The sequence below is a fragment of the Rhopalosiphum padi genome, chromosome 1, assembly GCF_020882245.1.
Source record: "Rhopalosiphum padi isolate XX-2018 chromosome 1, ASM2088224v1, whole genome shotgun sequence".
NCBI classification, from domain to species: domain Eukaryota; kingdom Metazoa; phylum Arthropoda; class Insecta; order Hemiptera; family Aphididae; genus Rhopalosiphum; species Rhopalosiphum padi.
The window spans coordinates 12,411,456-12,438,440 of record NC_083597.1 but is presented as its reverse complement, the minus strand read 5'-3'; the positions used below and the strand labels follow the sequence as shown (position 1 = coordinate 12,438,440).

Below are 26,985 nucleotides of genomic sequence, written 5' to 3'. Positions count from 1 at the left end.
CTAATATTAAACCCAAAATGCATAATATTTATAAAATTCGACATGATTAGAAAAAATATAGATACATTATTAATCGTATTTGAGAATTATAAAAAGCATATAAATAGTAATCAATTACCTAAAAAATTTACATTTATTTTTTTATTCGTTCGCTTCGATCTTTTAGCACATTGTCACTACTTGAATTAAAAATGTTATAATTTAATATTTACCTACATTGTTAGAATATCAAAATAACATAACAAGAAAGAATTAAAAATAAAAATAACAAAATATTATTATCATAGTATACAACATTATATGTACAAAAAATATTATGATTATATATATTATATTTGTTGTTGTTATATTTATTATTTTATGATGTCTTAATGATAATAACGTTACTTAGTAATAGTAACAATAACCTTAAAATGTATAATGGTTATATTATAGTTTTGTTATATTACCGTTATTTACTTATAGACTGTATGTTATACAATTATCTTAATTGTTAGTGATTTCAAGAAACTATTGTATTATATTCATTCATCTGATCAGAACTTAGACTTCTTGCTACGTATGATAACTTATTTTAAGTTCCAATCTATGTTCTTCGTATTGACCGAATTCGATGAAAATATATGAAAGTATGTAAATATGATCTCTATATCTTATCTATAACTCCCGTGCTTGATAAAAATTTCAGTTATTAGACTTATTATAATACTTGGCCAGTTCCCCATAAAGTCCTATTACTCCTATATAAACAAACAAAATGTTGTAAATGATATTATTTGGTGTTGGTTAAATTATTTTTTTTCTAAAATTATATTTATACTTTACTTGGAAATATTTCTCTTGGCACTATTATTCATATTAATTGACAAAGTTCAGAAAATTTCAAAAAAGTTCGAATTGTCATGAAAAAAACTTTCAAAAACTCAAACAACAATTGATCTATATATTTATATAATAATATATCGGCTCGTTATTTATTGTTATACCTATGTACTGGATTGTAAATAGAAGTTGCCTTTGTAAAATTAGTTCGTGAAATTTAATTTTCAATTATATTATGATAGTTATTTCTTATTTTAAGCTTTGAGTATTATATCTACAGTAATATTTTTCAGTATCGACTGGTGTATATAATAATAATAATAATATAATTGACAAACTGTAATATTAACTATATTAAACACAACGGTAAATATTTCTAGTCATCGCAATAGGAATTTAAAGTACGGAAAATGTATACATGATTGATTACAGTATTATATGCAAAATATTTATTATTTATTGTTATGTATAACAAATACTTACCTATACTGTGTGTTACGCTCAAGCGGTAACGATTGTTAAATTTGAATTTATAGAATTTACACCAGCTGGAGTATGGGAACTTTAAACCATATTCAGCGAACTTGCTCGAAGTAATCACATTTTATTCATTCACAATCAATTTTGTAACGTGAAATGATGAACATCACATTTTTACAATTATACGCATGTTTTATATAATAAAATCATAACTATATATTTAAATTGTACATTTTGGTAGTGCACAAATATAGTATACGATATAATATATATATATATATATAGTCACAGACCAGCCATAATATAATTTATTATATATCGATCGCAAACATACTATATAATGTACATTGAATATTTTGCGACATTCGTATTTTTCCGGCACGTTCATCAATGGCGGCTGTGTAGATATTTTCGTATAGTATCGCATGGTCTTGACGAACATATTTTGTCCGCCGCCGTTTGTTTTAACGAAGTTTGAGAACGACGCTGCAAAAGATGATACCTTGTTTAATATAATAATAATATTGTTACCGTCTATAAGAAATACGGTATACGATATACGGATTCGTCCCCCGGAGACTTGGTCCAGATGGATTTTTCCCCTCGGTGACGCAGACGCTACAGCTATAGACCTGCAGAGGAATAAAAAAAAATGCATTTCAAATGGATGCGATGTTGCAATATCCCCACGCGATTATAAATTACGACCATCATATACTGTTACGTCATCGATTTTTTAATTGATATTATGTATTTATTTACTACCAGCTATTCTAGTAATATGCTAAATGCACAACTATATTATATTAACCCGTAGGTATATTAATAATATATGTATATGCGCGAATTATATTGCAACCAATCGGCGAAAGTTCACTTAACATAATGTTATATTATACATTATCTACAATATATTTACTGTATATCGCTGGCAGGTATCTGCACGCTATGATGCAGCTGGTCACGTGTACGTCACTCGATCGTAACAAGATAAAATTAGATGTTTTTTAGTATATAGTGTAAGATCATTACCCAATTAATCGTTGTATAATATTATCAACCACAGTTTCTTTGAAATATTAAAATGTAAAAATATTTGATAATTTTAACGAATTTTGATGTAGGTAATTTACTTTTAATTTTTGAATGAATAATTTAGTTCATTAATAGTTATTAAATATTTAAGAAATATTTAGGTTTCATCATGATCAATCTTAATTTTTCCTTTAAAAATGGATTTATTCAAATTCTGATTTTTTAAATTGTTAAATTTCCTACTTATTTAAAAACCCTATTTTAAAATTTTTGAATTTTTTTGTATTACTTATGGATTAAATTTTCTATTTTCCAGACGAAAATTTTTTTGGTGATTTTGATGTATAAATTATTAATTAAATAATTTACAGTAGGAAAGCGGGATTTTAATTTGAATTAAAGTAGTTTATTTATCAACAGAATATTCCTTACTTAGTACAAATATTTTTAACAATTTAAAAATATGGTCTTTAAACAAGTGTAAAAATTTAAAAAATAAGATTTTGAATATCTGTATAATTGAAGAAAAAAGAGGAAGTGAGCATGCTTGGTGAATCACTCTATATAATATAGTAAACGAAGAGATAAAAAAGTCGATTTTTGAAATACATTTTTTGGATGTAAAATATCTATATTATATATGCTATGAATAACCTAACACATCATTTTATATGTTATGAGTGTTATACGTGAGTATATGTCATACAATTTTCTTTTTAAACGATGAGTCATATACCACATAAATTGTTTATTTTGTCTTCATTTCGGGAATTTATTTATTCTTTACATGGTGAATTTATACATTTTTTTTATGTATTTTTATAAACCCTAATTAAAATTTTCTAATTTCCGTTGACTTATAGTAAAATTTCATTCAATCTTCCATTCCGTATAATAAAATAACGAAAACATAACATTTTAACATTCTAGTTTTATACCCCGAAATCTCTTTCATAAAACACCAACCTAGCTATTACAATGCTTAGCTTTTAAACAATTTTAAATTTTATTATTTTTATTTTCTAACATAAAATCTATTTTTATTATTACAACTAAAATATTTTAATTTTTTGATTTCTTAAAATTATTGTAAATTTTATATTATTATATACGTGTTTACATACTAGCTTATTATAAATTATAATAAGCATATATTATATAATAGGTTCATTTATTATAAATAGCATTTTATTAAAAAAGGTTTACTTTTTGAATTTGAATTACTGTGTTAGACATTTTATAAAAAATAAAATATGAGATATACACAGTGTTAGGTTAAAGAAAATACTCAATGATTAAATTATGTTTAAAGTCTATAAAGATGACTATATATCTCATACAAAATTCATAAATAGGTATCATTAAATGTACACGATTTGATTTTGTATTTTTGCCACCAGTAATCACCACTCATATTATATCGGTAGATCAAGTATAATAATAATAATTATAATTTAAAATGTAATTTATAATACAAATAAAACTAAACATAATCAATTATGGATAATGATTGCATTTTTATTCACAAAGTATGATTGATTTGAACAATTCGTTTTTTTAATAGTAAAATTTAATTTATTTTATATAATCAATACTTAATCTTAATTTTTCAATCCTTTAGTATTGATGAATTCAATGACTGTTTATTTATCAATTTCAAATTATGAACTTTATACCTATAACTATTAAACATTATAAAGTTTATTTTTGGTCTAACACCGAATTCACTTACCTGCGATATTAATATATATACTTTTGTATTTTAGATAAGAGATGACAATCAAATATTTACAAAAAATAAAATATTTAATTTAAAAAGCCAAGCCCTAAAAATATCGTAGTATACTAGTATAACCTATGTTGATAGGAAGAATCATTAGAATATATATATAAATCGATTATATTATACATTTTAATTTAAACTCAATAATATACAACCTGTTAAACGGGGTGATCAAATGAAAGCAATTTTTTTTTAATCTGTTCCAGTGACTTATTTATGACGTGTATTCTATCAGACTTTTTCTTAAATAACAAGACTTGAATTGAAAAAAAAAATGACCAGGGGCGTACCAAAGTAGGTAAACTGTAAAACTACGTGATTCGAATCACGTAAATCGTAATAAACAACTATAAAAAGCTATTTTATGATAATTTATCGTATTTATAGTATTACGATGCACGTGGAAGTGAACATTATTGTAATAAGACAATCAAATTCAAGAATGTGAATGGTATACGGTCATACAGGCATATGTTTATATACACTTATATACACACATTATTCACAATATTATGTTGGCAAATATTTTTACTTTTAGTCCTAAGGCAAAATACATTTTTAATAATACATTATACCTACATAATTTAGCCTACTTTTTTTTTTTTTACATATTATGTCTATTGAATGTGAATTTAATCAAATCGTTATATAAAATAATGTGAATATAAATACATTTGGGCTTAATATAACCAGATTCTATATAGTATATACCTATTAGAGATTATCAACAATAAAACTATCGTTTGCATATTATGGTTTCAGAATGATCACTGACATGCATTGATTTAATGATTTCTATGCACTTAAATTAGGAAGAGCAATTTTTTAAAACAAAAATTTATGATATTCCATTTGTAGAATTCAATATTTTGTTTAATACCAAAATAATAAATATAATATAATGTGATATGTGAATGATTTTAGCTAAATATTTATGGCCTTATGGGTAATGGGTATTCATAAATCATTATAATATATAGTATTAATATTTTCTTAACTTATATTAAATTTAATTTATAGAGCAATAAAAAGAAAGTCATAAATTATTTGTATATATGTTAATCAGCAGAAAAACTGGTTGTAATAATACATAAGAAATGTTGAAATTATTCAGTTTATTTTTCAATGTTTATTGACAATTATCAATTTTGTTTACATAAAACGGAAAATAATTATAATTTATTAACTATTCACATAGTGAGTGATATGAATGGTCCAAAAGAAAAATCTTGAAACCGAAATGTGGATGTTCGGTAGTCTGTACTTCTGTATAAGAATGCTTGCGTATATAATCGAATAGAATAAAATATAAGTACGTGATTTCTGCGTTTTGATTACTTGTTTTTGTTATACTTTACGGGCAAGACCTACCATACTGTAGTTTTAATTTTGTTTTCATCACGTTTGTTAAATAACATTTTGAATCCAACGAATTACTACGTAATGTTTATTGTCATTCAGTCATTCTTATGGCCTTAATGTAAAAAAAAGTATACATTTATAATTAATGTAATTGCTTATTATTTATCGTTGTTTTTTTTATCATATTATATGTTATATAATGAAGGCTTGCATTTTTAATGCCAATCCTGTTTTTTTATGATTGTTCTTGTAGAACTAAAAAGAAAAAAATGGGAAGTCGCTCAGCTATGTGGTAGTTTTTGAGTATACCTCTTAATTGAGTAGGTCACTGCAATAATGAATGTGTTCAATTTGAGTTGAACGATAAATCGCATTATTTGTACGAAAAATAATTCTGAGTGAATAAGACGGGTGAATGAACAAAAATTTTTAAGGATAGTTTATGTTACACTTTTATATTTATATTATTTTTTAGTATTGTCTTAATAATATGATAATTTCATCTAATTTTTGTCAAAAACATTCTATATAACTTAATTAATGTTGACATACCATAAAGTGGTGAGAATATTTAGAAAAATGTTATAATATATTATGTTATATATAGCTTAAATTTATTTTTAAGATTTTGGAAATTTAATTTTATTTATATAGAAAAAATTATATACGTAATGATAAAACATTTTAAATCTTTACGATTATTCTTTTTAAAAGTATGACAAAAAATATGATTGATTTTAATAAATATAATATAAGACTAGTGTTTTCCAAGTATTCCAGTTTTACCGTCAATATTTTTTATATATTAAAGACATTTACAATCTGTATATATATTTAATACAATAAGTAAATTAGTCAATGTTTCTGCAACATTTGAGAAACATAAGGGAAGGGAGCATTCATCGACATTACTTCCAATTTATGACCTCAGGGATAGTAAGTTGTTATAGGATGTTTTGTAAAGCCTACTATTTAAGCTAAAAATTCTTTTATATTCACTATTATTTAATTATAAGATCCTTGTTAAATACGTTATCTTCAACAGGGACAAATGACAGTTTGTAGGAACTGCCTCACTGCATTTTAACTTATTCAATATAGATTTGATAAGTTAAATTCGAATTATACTCTAGTTGGTAAATTTTCTAATAAAAAGCTATCATAATTATTATTACAAATCTTTACTTAACTTCTCTCTACTTCTAAGACCACCTACACAGTCCACATGTTTGAAAAGTAATAATGAATGAGATTTGATCCATTTATGGTATTTATAATAGATAATCTTTTTAAACAACTGATCCAGAATCCTCACCTATTATCTTCTGCGGTGGTGCCCAAACTGTGCACCTTGGTGCACTATTGGGGCACCGCGGTCTACGGCTCATTTTAAATAATTTATCGTTATCAAAGAGTATTCTTTTGTTCTGTCTTTCATGAAATTTACAGCAGGGCACCGCGGCTAAATTTGGTTCCAAAAAGGCACCAAAGAAAAAAAAGTTTGGAAACCGCTTATTTACTGCATACAATACTTTGGCTAAATTCAATCTCAAATTTCTCTCGGATTTTTATCAGATGATATTTAGATAATATTTAATAACAAGAATAGATATTTACTACGCTGAGATGACAACATATTTAGTATAATATGTGCGAGCAAATACTTAGACCATAACTGACATTGAAAACAATATCTTGAGTTTAGTATGCTGCAATACATATCATATCATGTTTATGTAGTTGCGTGAAAAATTCGAACGTGAAATAATTTCAGAAACCAGTCAACATATATCCACACGCCATAATTGAATGACAGCCTACCTAGCGCCGGGGAATACTATAGACAATATGCATATTATAATATGTTTGGCTTTAATATTATTCGGTTACAGCTTCGGACTCAGGGTCCCCCGGGGTTACGGCATATTATGTGTTATTTTGAGACGTACAATTTTAGCTCCGTATTTCAGACAATTAAACTGAAAATAAACAGATGACAAATTTTGATAATTCTAAGTATTATTGTAAATACCTAAAACCTACTAAAACTAACCCAATACTTAATACTGGAATTTGAAAAAAATTCTTATGACGTTATTTTAAAATATAATAAACAAAAACAATATTACACGATAACTACATATATAAACTCTACATGTGTCATAGTTATCAATAGTGTATCTTAAGTTCCATCAAGGAGTGAAGGAGGGTGGTTACAATTTTATGATTTTATACCTATGATTTAAAATGTTTCTTCCCTATTGTAGCTAGCCCATCATTAGTCGAGTTCTTAAGTTTTTGTAAACTTTCTCGTAGATTTTTTATTTAATTTAATATTAATTCGATTTTAACAATATCTTATACAATTATAAAATACGATACACGCAAAAAAAAAAGGCACGAATTTCAATAATAGATCGAATACGCCACTGTCGTGTGCACAACACAATATAAGATAAATTTTAAACCTAATTTAACAATATTGATATAATTTACATTAATTATTTTGTTTTTTCAAAATTTAAAACGGGACGTACCTAGGCATTATAATTTTTAGGGCCCCATAAAAATATATTGTACAGGCTCCATAATTGTTTGCATTATATATAGACTTGGAGGGTTCTACGTCACAGATTTACCAAAAAGTAATCTAATAGTGATCCTATGTTAACAAAGTTCATATTATACTATACTTTTTAATTATACTATAATAATATAGGTACACGAGTTTGTATAATAATATATTTAATGTACCCAAAATCTATATAAATTGCACGTTTTTATTACAAATATACAATTATTGAATAATGTATATACTATTATAGTATAAATAACCTTATAATATAGTTAAATTAAATATTATTTATTAGTATTTGTTTAATATTAGACTGCCGTTACATAATAATACATAATTTTTTATTTTAAAATTTATTATACTGTTTTTTTAATAATTTACTAGCATTTGTCCAATAGTTATTAACACAATCATCATGATCACTGTGGTAAATAACTAGACATGAATTTTAATGGAAAGTATGGTTGTAAGTTATAATTTATAAATAATGTCTATTGTAGAAACTCATAAGAAAAGATTAAAATACCATATTAATTATCATATCTACAACTGTTTTATTATTAGTTAAATATAAAAATAAAAGTATTATAGGAATATAATTATACTATTATGTTTTTTGTACATCGAAAGCATTCTTATTATAAGGAATGATAATATAAAATTATAAAGATCCCATAATTAAAATAAAATTAATTTAAAGATTTTTCGCGTGCATCATCTTATTGAACTTTTGATTTGACACAATTATTTAAAGTAAGTGTAGTGTATTATCCGATAAACAAATAGATTTTTTATTTCAAGTGTCATTTTATTTAATACACGTGGCAAAAATATAATTTAAGAAAAATAAATTGTCGAGTCTTCTTTATACCTATGCAATTTAAATAAGAAACTCTAATATAGCTTATACCATAATGGTATTTATTTTAATAATATATTTATAATTAAGTGTTTGACTTTTAAATTTATTAGACAAAACAAACTGGGTAGCTTTTTTTTTAATAGAATCCTAGTTGAATTATTTTCGGTTTTTTCTTTAGATATGAGCGAAACATTGATGTATTATATTTTTAATTTAATTATAAGTATTTAAATTATATATAAAAGATAAAAATGAAGCTAAATAATTACACTCAGTATTACAACTCATTATACAATTAAAAATTAAAATCTAAAACATCACCTTTAACGTTTAATTTTGTTAAATCAAATTAAAATAAGCATCTTAATATTCAATTGAAAACACAATTTACTTAAATGTAAGAGAATGGTTAAAAAAAACTGTTTACAATTGCGGTTGTAATAGTTTCTTGATAAAACAAAAACAGAAAAACAATATTAATGAGAAAATATTTTTTAGTGTTTTTCAAAAAAATAAAAAATAAACAAAAAACAACAAATAATAATAATAAATAACTGTCGTTAAGAATAAATTAATTTCAATCGTTGACTCTGTTAAATTGTTTTATTGATTTTTGGCTTATAATTAATAGTTTATGCGAATAAACATAATTATATTTTTTTAATTTTTATGAAACGAATCGATTACGCACAACACAACTAGGTTGCTATAAGCCTATAAAACCGTTATTTAAATTCTATTTGAAAGTACTGACATACTTTAATATAGTTTTTTTTTTAATTTTATGTAATTAAAATAATAATTATTAACTAACAAATATAGTCTTGTTAAAGTTGAACATTATTTTTTTAGTCGTATACAACCCACACTCTTTCTAGAGTTCTAGAAAAATATTTTAACTTTTATGTTACATGTATATAAATTTGGTTTTTGATTTAAGGAAATTCATACAGTCGTAGAACTAAGTAAATGTATATATATATATATATCATAAAACAGAATCATGACAACCAATTACAACGTTATACGCGTAAAAGAATTGATAAAATCCACAAACCAGAAAATAGTAAAATACTTTGTTGCAGCCTATTTATCTATATGTAGGCGAAGGCTATACATTAAACTTGAAATTTATTTTTGGGAGAAGGAAATGTAAACGACTAATCGTTCGCAATGACAATTAATAATTCGTTCAGTGAACTCTCATGGCTGTACAGTTTTATCAAACCGTGGAGGAAAACGGCGGGGGTGGAAAGAATAGAAAAAAATACGTTGTACACGAAAGATACATGGATGGGTTTTTTGAAGCGGAAAAAAATAAAAGAACAACTCAAGTATAAAATGATCGTACAGTCATAGATCCTTAATGCATCGAGTGTATATATATATATATGTATTATATACTTTATTTACGAGTGCTAATATAGTACTATAGTAAATAGATCTTCTTTCCCAGCAGTCAGTTACAAACGATTTAATGGTGGCAATGAATATTGAAAATCTTAAAACAAGACTGTATGTTTCAATAGTAAAGAAAAAACGCATTACACAAATTAAATGTTTCGCTTAACCCCGACTGACTGCGAATTTTTTTGTTTGATAACTTATAAATTTTTTCTCGTACGGTTTCAAAACTCTGTCACCATTTACAGACTTTTAAAATCGCTTATAGACAATGTTCATTAAAAAGCCGATTTGTTAAAATTAATTTTTCAATTAAAATTCAATTTTTAAAAATTACAAGAAAAATACTTAGTGTAATAACCAACATTACAAAAACACTACCACTACCAGTTTTGTTAGGATGATATTCCAAGTATGGTCATAAAACTTTTGTACGTCAAAATCCTTATTATATCGTGGAAATTATTTGATAAATGTTTTCAACATTTTTTAAAAAATAATTACTAAGAACCTACTATTATTCTTATTGGCAGATATTGTTATTGGCAGCTTACTACAAAGTTATATTTATTTTAATAAATCATAAAAGGAGAATTTATAGTTACAAAAATCATTAAATTATTAGTTTCTTATTATAATATTATAATTAATTTGATTCGAAGATTTATGTAATAATGTTATATTTAATATATTTAAAAATTAAAAGTATAAGATATTTAAAAACGGTAATTTGATAGTTCTAACTAAATATAACATTAAAATTACAATGTAACAGATGAATATTATTAATTACGTTAATAACGTACAACATTGACTGAAGAGAAAGTGACAGAGACTACGCTGAACTTGTGTCAAAATATTAAAATAAAAAATAATATACAGTGACATAAAGACGTATAGCCACATAGGTAATATAGGTGATGCAGTCTGGCTTATAAAACTGTTATAATTAATAATTATATACTATGTAACTTATACACTATATAAATTATATTCTAATGAGTAATGATTAATGATGAATTATGATCATTACTTGTACGTATTTGCGTATACATTTAACTATTAACCTTTATGAAATACTAAATAGTAACCAAGCTTGGAAAAATGCCAAAAAAAAAAAAAAAAAATTGTCAACTGAATAAAAATGTATAAGTATATAATTAACGAGTACCTATCCTATATCACAAATTAAAAATGGTAAATTATATTTTTGTTTACTAGTTTAAAAAAAATATATATTATTGAAAAATGTATTGTAAATTAGTATCTTTTATATATTAAAAACAATATTTATTTCATTGTTTTTACGATAAAAAATCTAATTTATACCGCTTACATAAAATGTTATTAGGTATATAATATTACGTCGAATTTAAAAAAATTATACTACTGAGTAGAAATTAAAATTTTAAATTTGCTAAACGAAATGAAACAAAACAACCATTCATTACCTACTTAATAAAGTTAATAAATTATTAATAGGTAATAATTATAATTTTTACTCACTATTACATTGAATTTGTGTAAATAATTTTCGTATGGAATGATTAGAATCGTGAATAACAGATGAAAGACAATTTATTATAAACTGCGCAACGATTAACATTAATTATTATCATTTATCGTGGTTTATAAAAATGTCCATTTATTTTAACCCGACTAAACGGAATGATTACAAAAAAAAAAGTAACGTTGTAAACACAAAATTCTCTTGCTATTTTAACAGATAAAAAAGTTTTTGAAAAAAAGAGACAAATTAAAATTAATTATTGGATTTATTGCAGAAAGTTTTTTAATTCTACTTTTACCTCTGAATTGAAAATGAAGGAATATTTCAAAAAAATGTACATGAGAGTTATTTTCATTGTAATTATGTGTAATGTTATAATTACAATTATACAGCGGAAGGGTGTAAGCTGCAATTGGTACGGAGTATAATGAAAAAGTTGCGAAATAATTCCACACAAACTCTAATTGGACGATGGGTACAACAAATTTTTCAATTAAGCTAGTATGCTCATTTTTAAATTAAAATCCTCGAGTATTTATTTTTGTCCGAATCACTGAAATCATAAAGTTAAAAAAATATATACCAAACCAAATTAATGTGACAATGATTAGTTTCGGTGAAAATGAATCGACAAAATAATGTTTTTAGTTTATACATTATTCTTAGCATATTGTAAACGTGTAAATAAGTTAAACCTATATTTTTTTTCACAATCTAATAGCTTATATACATTATATAAATATAGAAACTGAAGTTATAACTTCTTTCTATCTCACGACATATAAATCTAATATTATTATATATTTATGGACCTGATAAACAAATCAGCAAATGAGTAGTTACTTATACGTATCCGAACTCAGTGTTTTTAACTTAATGTAATTTAATGTAAGACAAATATAAGTTCAAATGCCAAGACTAAATTTAAATATAAAAAAAAAATATTTTTATTTATGGGATAAATTGTGATTTGTAAAAAACAGTTATAATAAATAATAATGCTAAATCGTTTTCAAACTCTCGTTCTGTTTGATTGTTTGAAGTACGTTATAATTATTCTTTTATTTTTAAAAAAAAAAAAAATAACGAAATTAATGTACCAACACTGTCACTTTAGTGAAGGTATCCGATGCATTTATTAATCTTTCAGTTATTATTAATATGACATTATTTTATTTATTTTCTTTCTAAATTACTCTGCGATTATCTCGGTTACGTTTTTATTTATTACCATGTAATTTCACACGATCCTTTTTTTTTTTTTAATAAACATGATATTTTATAATAATTGTTCTCTCGGTACAGTTCGATTACTCTATCGTTTCAGATTTCCCATTAAACATTTTAAATATCATTATCCGTGATTTAATTTTAATTTTTTATAAGCCAACACTACATTATGTAAATAAATAGCCAAATGCTATGCTTCCTGCTTAGTACTTATGTTTCTTTTGTATTCTACGTTTGTCCATATATATATTATTTAACATTCTAAGGACATACGCTCTTATAGAGTTTCTGTAAATGATCAAACTTCTAAATTTACGGGTTGAGTGATTTTTCTCGTTTTTCCCAAACTTTTACTTCTACATTGATGTCGGGTACCTATGCCATCAAACTTTATATTTACCTAACTTTTAAGTTATATCTGTATACCATAAGATACTTTTTCAAAAAAAAAAAAACAATTTAAATTACAATATAAAACTCAAATGCTATTAAAATGTCAACACATTTATATATGTATGGTTTTTAAAATAATATATTGAAATATTGGTATTTATCACAATAACTAATATAGCAACATATTACATAATATAATACATAATATAATATTTTGCCTATAGTATGCCTATATTAAAACTATAATTAATTACACGTTATACGCATGTATTGCCATATAGTATATACTGATAGCTAATCATAATTTTGTAAAACCAATTGTACAGATTAATTTATTTTGAGATACTTATAAAGAATATAATATGACAGGATACTTGAACATAAAACTACCGACATTAAAATTATACATAATATTTATTTAACTTCTATCCGCCGTTACAACTATAGTATCTAACTATTAAACACGATTGCTTCATATAATTACGTCCAAAGGTATAATTCACAGTTCTTGCTATCGCTTTTATTTTTTTTAGAAAGGTTAATATCATATAAATCTTATTAACTAATTAAAAATCACGTTACACAATCTATCATGCACTAATAATTTATAAATGCAATTACGAATATTTTAAATTTTATTTATATTATATACTAGATGCTTATGTTATAATATGCGGAGCTATGCAAATTGAGTTTATAATAATTAACTTGATTACATTTTGAAACACTATTATTTATTATGTAATTACTTATATTCATTATTCATATAAGGGGATATTGGATTATACATCGATAGTCATAATAGATATTAAGACTTATATTATTGTTGTATAAATATATTGAATGCAATGGGCAATAATATCTGACTTGATAAATGAATCAACGGTCACTGTACCTACCTACCATTTTCAATGTATGTATTATTTATTTGTTATTAGGTACAGTTGCAATGTTGCACAATTCCCGACATGATACATCATTTAAATAATTATTAACACATTTTATACTATAATATAAGGAAACAATGACAAAAATAAAAAATCAACATTCTGATGATTGCATCACTTAACTTCACACGGACGTTATATTTTTATAATAATTTATTTTCGATTGTTTTATTAGTTATCTAATGATTAAAGCGTAACTATATATTACTTAAATAAACCGCAAGTATTAACACAGTTATTGAAAAAAAAAATAAGAATACCATGTTGAATATCTCAAAAAGTCTATATTTCTAGTGTATACATTATAAATGACAAATAATATTTACTATCGAAATCAAACGTACGTATACTACGTGTACTATAGTAGTACCTGACGTAATTTATCAAAAGAAAACAGAAAAAAAGTAGGAAAATCACAACGTCATGAGTTACAAAATAAGGAACGTGCACAGTATTATTTTTTCGTGTAATATGTTACGTGGAAAAGTTCTCAAGCGCATGTGAACTTTTTTTTGTACGTCAGCTAATATAAGCGCATTCATCACTGCAAGCGGTTTGCATCATTTTCGCATTACGCACACCACCACTCCCCTGCTCGTCAACCGATCTTCCAGACGCGGTCCCGCCGACACTTGCAGGCCCGCACGCACGTTGCTCAATACTGCAGAGATTTAATAATTATTATCAATTTACATTACGTACGAGATGTTACTTTTTATGATTATTATTATTATTATTATTATTTTTGTCGACTGCTGAAGAGATAGTGTCTCTACAATACAGATGACCCATATGGTGGGCAAACGCGGGAAACAGGTTACGCGGGACGCTAATTTACCGATGCATTTCACTTTCCCTACTACTTTGCCGTATAATTTACCATAATAATATAATGTGTTATTAAATTGTTGTTTACCGCTGAATTATGCTAAACTATGTTTATATGTTTAAACCGTGAATTGTACAGATAAATTACGTTTTATAACATACTTTTCTTATTTTTTTCGTATGCAAGTAAAAAAATGCACAAAATCATAAAACATTTATGTAAAATAATACCAATTACTATTTAATGTTATTATATTTATTTGAAAAAACCGACAAAATAATATAACATTAAACAGTAATTCCGGTGGTGTGTTATAATAGTTCTTTGTTGTTGTGTATTCTTATAATGTACCTATCTACACAGACTACAGTATATTATTGTCGAATGTCAAGTAAACAAATGCCAATATAAGACGCAATGTTATATTATGGCGTTTATAGATAAATGTAAAAGTGCTGTACGATAACATTTTATTTTGTTTAAAACCACTAATATTTACTAAAAATAAACGATACATAATGTTTGCATAATTATTTAATAAACATGTACAACTGCAATGTTATGGTTGGGGTACTGTAACAAGTCCAGCCATTAACCGTAGTTAAATATTAATATTATTATAAACATGGACGAAAATACTAAAACTCATCTGTCAGTAGGGGAAAATAGGAGACAAAGCGTCTATGACCTTTTTTTTAATTATTAGATTATTTTTATTTACATTTATTAACATATTATTTAGACATAATTTAATATTTATTGTATTCGATTAGACGAATTAAACTAAACTATATATTACATAGGTATAGTATTTAGTAAAACAGAAGGAAAAATAATTTATTATTCACTAAAAACAGAAAGACGTATAGTCTAGGTAAAATGTAAAAATCAGTGTTGCATTTATGGAAAGCAAAATGTTCAAGGCTAAAAACTTTCCCGAATACTGGAATAGGTAGATACTATTTAACTTTGTAAACGCTGATATATTTCCCAACATATTATATTAGTTGTTGAAAATATTTTACACATTTCTTATGTCAATTATTAAACCTAAACGGATGTTTCTTGTTTTAAAATATTGAAAACTATTTAAGACATACCATGAGAAAATTAAATATTTGTTGTTCAGATTTAATGAGTAAAAGTTTAGTAGATAATTTTTATTTTGTACAAACTACTGTGTACTTTAAATAATTCTTACTAATGATGATCAACTGTTCATTAAGTAGATATTTAAATTTTAAACTGTGCTACTGTGTGGTCGTGTTTTTATAAAACCATCTGAATGCATTTATATAGCAATACAAAAATAAATATTAAAAACTTTGGATGAAATATTAGTTGAGTTAGAAAAAGAAATTAGATAAATGATTATTATGAATTAGACTATAAAGTTTGATCACAATTCTTTCAGTTTTAAAGTTTTTTTTTACTTTAAAGCGTTGCTGTATGATAATAAATTATATTATAAAGTCGGAATTTAAATGTATATTTTGTGTTGTGTACTTATGTAAAAACTTACAGTTGGATTGTGCGATATAGTTATATTATGTGTTATACAGATAATAAACTTATATAATGCCATCGGTTCTTTTTCCATAAATAATTTTATAATCGTCAGCCATGAGAAAATCACGTGTAGGTATACGCCCCAGCAGTGATTGACACTGTATGACAGGACAGCCCTCCGTGTTTATACAAATGTCAACTATTTGAGACAAAAATAACGTAGATAAACATTAAACAACAATGAGAATTTCATTATCGTGTGAATGATTTATTTAAAAAAAAAAAGAAAAACAAAACAAAACCGGACATTAAGAAATTGAAAGAAAATGTAACCTAAGTAAACCAATGTAATTATCGTAATTCATAATCATCAAACAGCAAAAGAATTTTACTAGTTTGTAAAATGATGTTAAATACGATATAACCTTTTAGTCATAACTGTATGTAATAGTAGATAGTATAATAAACCTACCTTTTACATTTTTAATTTTATAATATCATTAGACTACATTGAAACAATATATGACCTACGTATATTTTTTACTTTAGTATAAAGCAATTATCATTAAAATCGATTGTAAATAAGTATAAAATATACATAAGTCATATTATTTACATTTATTCAACGACTGTGTATTTGTATACCTAAAAAAATAGTCACTACTCAAAGAGTAATAATCAATGATAATAAATAATCCAGTTTTATGATTTTTTTATGTAAAACATATCTACCTGCCTATATTATTTATTCTAAATGGCCTATTTAATTTAAATGAAAACATTTTTCTAGAGTTTGAATGTAATCATATTTATACCGATATGTTTAGTTAATTGATGATTAACTCAGAGGACATTTGAAATTATTTTAATATTATACGTGCAACTTTTTTAATATCTAGTGAAGATTTTTGCCTGGAAAAATTATTAACACGGTTATCAATATAAGGAGATTGGACATACGATAAGAATATTATTATAAGCGTCGTGATTAACATATTAATGAGGTTTTTTTATCTGCTGATTGCCTGATTATGGTAATATGTAGTAGTTATTTTTTATGTTCAATTTGATTCACTTCAATCAATAAATTCAGAAAACTTATTTTAAAAATCTAATGTTTAGCTAAAAAAATATAAGTAAATGTAATATACCTGATTAAAAAAAAAAAAATGAACATTTAATTTAAAATTTAAAACTTTGTAATAATAAACCTTTAGAAGCATTTTAAATTTAATTTAAAATATAATAAATTTATTTTTTAAGCTATATAAATAAAACCCATTCAACTATGCAACATTTTACTTAAATAAAATATTAATTATATATATTGTCTTGTAGACATTTCTAATATTAGTTTTTATTAATGAAAATATTTATATAGACATTGTATTTTGTATAGTGATGATAAAATAATATAAAGTACCGTTTGTTTTTATACGAAATGAATTATAAATAACTATAATAATATAATAATATTATGTTTTGAGTATTTAATCATTTAAATAATTGTGTAGGATTCGTATAATTTACTTTTAGCTGGAATATAATGCTCATAAATCATAACTATCACCAGTGAGAAAAATTATTGTATTTCTTTGTTTTAGGATTAACTTAAGTGGCGGAATGCAGAATGTTTTAGGGAGGATAGCGGCCACATTGGTTATTTTATGTCCAGTAATTGTCTTTTCAATACCGGAGTCTGCTATTCAAGCATCATCAATCAAATCAAGTCAATCTGAACAAGTAAATAAATATTATTATGAATTGTCCATATTTATACATAATAAAAATAAAATTAACTTTTTTCACCTGATATCTTCACGTATATAGAAAAACTACGAATTAACACTGAAAGCGTTCGCCGGCCGTACGAGCACGTGGACCATATGTAGTTTGATACAATATGATACCACTATATCGTATTAAATAATTCGTAGTTTTTTTCAAAACTAGAAAAATATTAAAAATCAGGAGATTAATGAAATTAAAATGTTGAAATGTCAATATTTTCATAAAAATAAATTCTACAAAATGGTTATCTTCGATTTTTTTGAAAATAATTAAATAACAAAATATATTTTTAACTTTTTATTAAAACATTAAAATAAATTAAAACATGAAATATTAGGAGTTCTCCCTGTGAATCTTATTAAAAAAACAAAATTACGATATCACCATTATTTTAGGAGATATCGCTATGGATAAATCCTCACGGGACACTGTATACATACGTGAATATTCACGGAAGCCACTTTTATGTATACTTACAGAATAAATACAAATATCATTAGTTAGAAATAGAAGTGTGTCTCGTTTTATTACACATTAAGTTCTGACAAACAAAATCATATTATATCTAAATTATGTCTATGATTAAAGTATAATACATGAGTAAATGAAGTAAATATGTTTACTTTATACTTTTTAGGTATAATGCTTCTAAATATATTTAATTTTTTTTAAAACATATAGGTACAAAAATTAATTAAACATTTTATTTTTACTTTTATTAAAAAAAAAATGTATTTTTATATTTCGACGTAAACATACACTCTATATTTATTAAATATACTTACGCAGTCTTGGTTTTTTTTTTAATTACAAAATATTCGCACTATAATTCTTTTACTTTAATATTTTATAAACTTTGTGTACGTATGTACAAATAAAACAATAAAAGTTAAATAATATTCAAATAATTATTAATTTTAATACTACATATATTTTAAACATTTTACTGATCAACTCTACATTTTAATGACATATCTACTTATGCCAAATTATAATATACGTTTAAATTACCATGTATAGGATAATTCGGACTATACGAGATCTTTTGACGAAGATCAAGAGGAAAAACGGGCATGGCGAGATTTGCAGACGGCTGGTTGGGGCAAACGTGGTTGGCAAAATTTAAAAACCACGTGGGGCAAACGGGCACAGGACTGGCAGAACTTGCACTCATCGTGGGGCAAGAGGCAGGGCTGGCAAAAGTTACACGGCGGATGGGGAAAACGCGGATGGAAAGATATGCAGTCTGGGGGCTGGGGAAAGAGGTTTAAGGATCAGGTACGTGGAATTTAGTACTTACGCGTAGGCCTTTGTACAGAGTTCTATGATTTACGGCGTATACTTGTAGTACTGCACATTTACATATTATAGTTTCTGTCAATAATTATTTAAATGTTCATCATGCGCATAGAGATAATAATACAATATAAGTATATATTCTAATACAACTAATATAATAAATAATTTTTATTATGATATAGCCCAGCAGTGATCAATTGTTTCAGTTTGACGAATATTTAGACAAATACGAAGACGAAAATCCTAATGAAGCAGAAAAACGATCATGGGACAATTTTCAGGGATCTTGGGGCAAGAGAGCAGCTGATTGGACAAGCTTTAGAGGTAAGCCGGTAAGCTAAACATTTTATTTAATTTAGTTTAAGGCGGTTTTTTATTTTTAATATGCAAAATGCTGTAATTAACGATAAATAACAATCGATCTGTTAAGGTCTGCCTTTATTAATTATTTATTGTCTATTGACTCTTTGAAATACAAAATCTATCATTATTTTTTTTTATCTTTTAAGCAATAGTTTGTATTTTTGATTTAATTATTCTTGTTATTTGTGTGTTATCAAAATGAACATTACAGTATATTATACACACTATAATAATATATAGGCTTTTATAAATAATAACACAAATATGCTTGAAATATTCTTTATTTGCAAAACCAACCAATATTTTAATCTTACTACTTATTGAGAATTATTTTTATTTTTAAATACATACTTTTCAAATTTGTTTGTCATTGAATATACAAATACATTTAAAAATAAGTCAATTGTACGTGTTTCTCAAGGATTTATATTTATTAATAAGCATGGCTTAAATATACTACCGTTAAAAGGTTTTCTAAATACTAAGTAGTTTCTAAGGAGATTTCTATGAGCTTCTTGAGTGAGACATTGGAGATTCTTTCCTCGAGTATTCCTATTAGGAAAAAAATAACAAAACTGTCAATTGTACTATAAAGATGGTAAGATTTACAATAATATATATTATATATATATATAATTAATAATTAATTAGGTTACAAAAATAGAAAAGCTAAATTATTATAGTTATTATTATATTTATGAAGTTATAATTTCTTTTTTTTTCATTGAATATATTATTTATTTATATAATAAAATATATTATTAGAACAATAGCTTTTGATACATGGTTTCTGAATTGGAGTTAAATAGAAGCTTCATTAATACGGAATTACCAGAAGGCTCCAGCTGGAAGCATACAGGAAAATTATCCTTGGATTAGCTTTTCTATTAGAGTTGAAGACTGAATATACTATAAGTGATGTTTTAAGTTAAAAGGATTATGATAATCTACATTTAAACAAAAGCAGCGTTTAGCATTTAAATCCTTCATGTTAAAATTATAGTTATTAAAATATTAGGTTATATTCTATTAACATTATGTGCTTATGCAAAACCATGTGAAATGTGTTTATAAATTATTATATCCTACATTTTACATTTCAATATTACACAATAATATACATACGACCAAATTATTATTTCCTATTTCATCGCATTAATATATTATTGTTATAATATAATTGAACCAAAACCTTTTATATTGATAATATTTTTAAAGATAAAAAAATTAATTCCGAAAAAAAAATTATACAAAATATGTATTTGTATTAAATTAATTTGTTACCCACTTAGATAGATTTTTAAACAAATAAACCAATAACAATTAATGTTTGGAATGTTTCGTGTTATTGAATAAAAAATGTTTAGTAAATATACACTTACTTTACTTAAACAGTATACATGGAAATGTCTCGAGTGTTATGATGTAGTTTTGTAAAAATTATATTTTTCAATTACCTAATAATTAATAATTATTCAGTCGATTAGTTATAGATAATTAAAACGATATTATTTTTATTGTTACATTGCATTATATAAGTAGTTTAATATTTTGAAAATATATTATTTAACATAACAATCCTTTAAGTCATTATGTATGCAATAATTATTATGGCGCAATAATTTAATGCGCGTAAGAAGGGCAGCTGCTCTAAATGGCAAAATATTCATAGCATATAGGTGGTAATATAGGTAAACAACATTATACTTTTGGTTATTATTCATTATAATATATAATAACACCTTAACACGGGAATTTTAATATACATGGACGTTTTAGCTATGAGGGATGTATAAATATTTAAACTTGACTCTTAATAATGTCAATAAAATCTTAGTTATGCTATGGTGTTACAATATAGTTACAAGTATCTAATTTAAACTTTAAACATAGGTATTTAATTTCAGTCTAATGTTGTTAGATTAAAACTATTCATTTTTATTGAGACATATTTATTTTTAATTTTATAGGTCTATACGATTAAAAATTTATTTTATTTTATAAATTATTATAATATCTTAAAAAAAATATATTAAGAAATTCCTTATGAATATATTTTAAAATCGTTTTTCTAATGTTTTTAAAATAATTTATTATTTCTTTTATATGTTTAAATAAAATCCTAACTCAATATTTAGTAATTCCATACAATAATATTATGATGTAAAATGTATAAATATGTTTTGTTTTTAAATTTGTATAATATACAATTTTAAATTATAAGTACTTATACTGGCTGCGGTTGCTAACGGCGGGCAACTTATCAACACAATTCTATTTTAATGTGTTGTAAGTATAAAATGAATAGATTAAACTCCTTGTGCTGAAGTTTATTATGCGCGTGTATATTGTAAATAAAAAAAAAAATGAATAAATAATAATAATAATAATAATAAAATACTTGGTGTGCAAACAGGTTCATGGGGGAAAAGAAATCCCGTGGACTACATGAACGAGTATTCAGGATATGGAGACACCGATAATTACAAAGCTTATATTTTTCCGCCAGGTAAATTATGTTTAAATTGAATACTTAATATATACTATTCGTTTACAATATGGGTTCGTAGACGATTGTTACGCTTGTAATTTGAATTGAAAATACGTGCTAAGCACCTGTTATTATGTATAGTCATTCACAACAGGTGTATATTACTTTGTTAACGATTAAAGTCATGTATAACGGTTTTGAAAGAAAATTGTTTAACAGTTATTCAATAAATATCATCATGAATACAATAAATAATAAACGTCCAATATAATTAGGTATCAGTGAAAATAATTGCTTAATTTAAAATTAAAATAATAATATTATAACTAGGTAATTAAAAAAATATATTAATTGTTACGTTGCTTTAAAATTTAACTTAAAAAACGATAAACTTAAAATAAATATCTTGAATATTTTTGAATGTTTTGAAAATAAAAACATTGTGTGTATATTAATTTTTGGTTAAAATGAATGCTGCAAACATTTTATTTTATTCGTAATTCAATCTTTATAGAAATTAATTAGTGGAGATAAATGGTACTTTAAAAAGCTAATTTATGGAATTTCCCAATAGTTTTCTAGAAAATACGAAAACTTGTGACTTGAAAAGTGTTTGGCAAATCTAGATTTGATTCCCGATTGGGAGCAAAACTTTTTACATGTTATTTCATACTTGAAACGTTGACGTTAGACTTTGTACAGAAATTTCCAATTTTAATTCCAAATATTCTAAGAAGTTTCACCATATAGCATGGTATTTATTTATTTTATTTATTTATTGAAATTCAACTATACAATACACTATATCTAAATTTATATTTACATTTACAATTTTATATCGGTATAAGCATTAAGCAAGTTTGTGGTAAGAGTAGGGAGTTCATAGTCTAATTCTTTATTAAATTGTACATACCTATGTTTATCTAAATACAATACTGAATAATAATAATAACAACGAGGCATTAGAAAATCAATAATATCTTTAAAAACAACACAAATTGGCATAAATTTTTTTTTTAATTACGACGACGTTTTTTATTTGAAAGAATAATGAAATAACTGTAATTTCCAAACGATGTTGTATTTAAATTTGTATAGGATTCTTCTCCGTGGTTATTTTACTTCGCGTTTTAATCTATTTTATGACATTTTTAAATTTAAATTTATTAATTTTTCGTTGGAAGTAATTTTAAATTTAATTTTAGAAAAATCCATATGATTTGTGGTTTTATGGTCTATGATTTTTCTCATTTTTAAGTCATATTTCATCATTATCTCAGACTACCCGTTTATTATGTCTTCTTGATATATTCTCTACCGTTTTAATTCCAACTTATCACAACTGAGTGCGCATCATAAAATCCTTAGTCTATCAGCCCTACAACGAAGGCCCTACACATGCAGTTCCTATAATGGTGATTCATATATTATTATGTCATTGTATGAAATCAGAATACACAATTTCATCGTTTCTTCTCGAAATTTCCATAAACGTTTTCCATTTACACAGATTTTCGCTTTCAATATTCTGGAAAAATATAGTGTTAGTGGGGTGCAACTCACTCATTCACGATCCCGCACTAACCAAAAACATGATCTTCCTTGCTCACTTTTTACTAGGCACAAGTTATTAGCGTCATCAAGGGGAATGATAATTATTAATTACTTATACTTAGGTACCAATTAATGACACCACTATCTCGTTAACTTAATTTATTTATAGACTTGATAACATAATTTAGATTTCGCTTTGTTTTACTTCTACAAAATTCACTCGTTATCTCCCTGTACCGTTTCCTAGACGAACCACACGACACCCATCAATTCATGTTTCTCCTGTATATATTATATGAACTCTAAAAACCTTGTTGTATTTTATGCTCACAGTAATAAACTACCATCACGTTAAAATATAATAATAGTTTAACCATAACATTTATTTAACATAAGCATTGATGATTATATCTTTTATATTTCAGGTTACAATAGTTATTTACCCAACTTCCAAGCGGAATACGAAAAATGAGACGTAAATTCTCAATTTTTGAAAGTACTACCACAAAAAAAAATATTAACTTTTAGCCCTAAATTTACAGACTATGTACTATTACATCAGATTGTGAAATAAAATTAATATATTATGTACCCATGCCTCCGTAATAATATTATTACATTCAAGTAATCAATTAAAAATATTTTTGTGCATTTATATATACTGATTTTTTTTTTTTGTTCAGGTAAATATTAAATATTAATAACCAAAATTATATTTATTTTTTTTTATCTTATGAACAAAAATTATGTTTCCTCATTCATAATTTGAACTAATTTAAGTTTAAATTATACAATATGTTTATATGTATAGGGTATTTACCTATTATATACATACTCATGCATATTCTAATAAATGCATTAAAAAAGAATAATACAAAAAGTGAATAACAATTATTCAAACGTAAAATTGCATTGACTAGAAACAGTTATATTAATCAGTTATAACTTAAAATTAACTTACGAACTTATATAGAAGATTGCTATTGCAGATGTCTTTATTCAAACATGAATAAAATGAAGACCATTATTAGACTATAAAAATTAAATATAGCAAAATATGCTCAAGATCACGGTCACATAAAAATAAATATTACCTATACAAACTAAACTCTAAATTAAACAAATTATCAACTTACAAATGTATTTTATGTATAATACACTTAACAAAAAATATGCGCAGTTAGGTTATTTGAAGTATATAACGAATATTTAATATTAATCAAATTAATTATACTTAAAAAGAGTTATGAAATAAACATTAACATTTCTAGTATTCGAGTATGAAATTACAATTGCTTTTAGATTTTGTTTAAACTCGTGCGGTTAATTAATATTAGTTAAGTAGACACCTTGTAAAGCTTGTTAAATTTAAACATCAGCTACTTTTACTAATGTTAATTTCCGCTTCTATTAATGGTTTATTACGTTTAATTATTTTAGCCCGTTCAAAGTCTGCTACCTATGTAATTATTTATTATTATTATTATAAAACATTAGGATGTAATATACCATCAATTATCAAACAACAAAATCAAAAACCATGACTAAGGCTAATACAACGTTTTAGATTTTTATTTTTCAGTTAAATTCCTGTATATAAAATTAAAATAATTTATACTTAAAAATCAATTAACTTGCTAACCAGGTAAAACGTGTTTTTCAAATCTGTGAAAAACAACATGTCAACGGTAAAATAGGTTAAGTTTAGGTGGAATTCATAACCCTGCGGATATTCAATTCTTAAATGTCAACAATAGAAAAATATACATTTTATCCCCCCCAAAAAAAAACTTGTCAGTACATCAAGTACTTGCACATATAAATGCAACACCGTCCCCCAAACAAAAACAATGTTATAATTGTTCACCGTAGCGTATCCGTATGATTTCCGTTCATACATCGTTGAATTTCTTGGTATAAACTACCGGAATAAAACATCTGTTTAACCTTAAAAGTTGTATAATAATACATTTAAGATTTGTAAGTAAAAAACACGGTAGTGTATAGTGTATGTTGCAAATAAATGCATAACATATCTATGTTCAAATACAAAATAAAGTATTCACTTGTACGTACTCAACTGATGATACACAAACTAACTATAATGTAAGTATATTTATATTCATACTTAATATTTAGATATTTAAATTTAAATAAAAAAAAAAACAATTCTTTAGAACTCATAAAGTAATGACAACAAAAAATAAATAAACAAAAATATATTTACATTTTGAGTTCAGACTAAACAATAATAATATGTCTAATACCTACGTCTTTTTAAATATAATACTACAACAAATACTAAACAAATCATGAATAAATTGTTGCTAATCAAGATAATTACAATATTTTACTTTACAAGTATTATATTAAATTAATTTATTCATTGCCGTTAGAGAAATACAACAACCCAATTTAAAAATTAACTTAATTTTTATTTCAATGACGTTTAATATTTCATTATACACTTTGAAATTTTAAGTTAATTCGCAGTAAGTGAAAAATAGCTGATGCAAGTTAATGCAATTTTATTTTATTTTTGTATGAGTGCATGACGAGGTGCATGACCTTAAACATCGTGTAGATGTGTGGAAATTTAGCCTACAAGTTTTTAAAATAATGATTACGTTCTTAATTATTAATAAATAATCTCTAAAAATCGCAAAATGTTATACTATTTTTGTGTGATACAGAATCGGAATTACCTTTAAAACTTTAATACACTTAATAAATATTAAACAATCGC

The 26,985-nt window shown here is 24.6% G+C and overlaps 1 protein-coding gene across 4 annotated transcripts in view; it reads left to right on the top strand.

Moving 5' to 3' along the window:
- Positions 1-24,894, top strand: part of LOC132917820 (prothoracicostatic peptide) — a 30,995-nt gene extending 6,101 nt beyond the window's left edge. Inside the window, exons 2-6 of one of the 4 annotated variants that reach the window (XR_009660342.1) lie at positions 18,346-18,484; positions 19,553-19,810; positions 20,038-20,163; positions 22,611-22,703; positions 24,665-24,894. Coding sequence is in view for 2 of the 4 variants with exons in the window: in XM_060978754.1 (XP_060834737.1) it covers positions 18,365-18,484; positions 19,553-19,810; positions 20,014-20,155; positions 22,611-22,703; positions 24,665-24,711 (660 nt within the window). In the remaining 2 variants the exon portion in view is untranslated. Of the gene's footprint in view, positions 1-18,345; positions 18,485-19,552; positions 19,811-20,013; positions 20,164-22,610; positions 22,704-24,664 lie in introns of all 4 variants that reach the window. The other 3 variants (XR_009660341.1, XM_060978755.1, XM_060978754.1) reach the window with 3 other exon arrangements.
- The last annotated feature ends 2,091 nt before the right edge of the window (positions 24,895-26,985 follow it).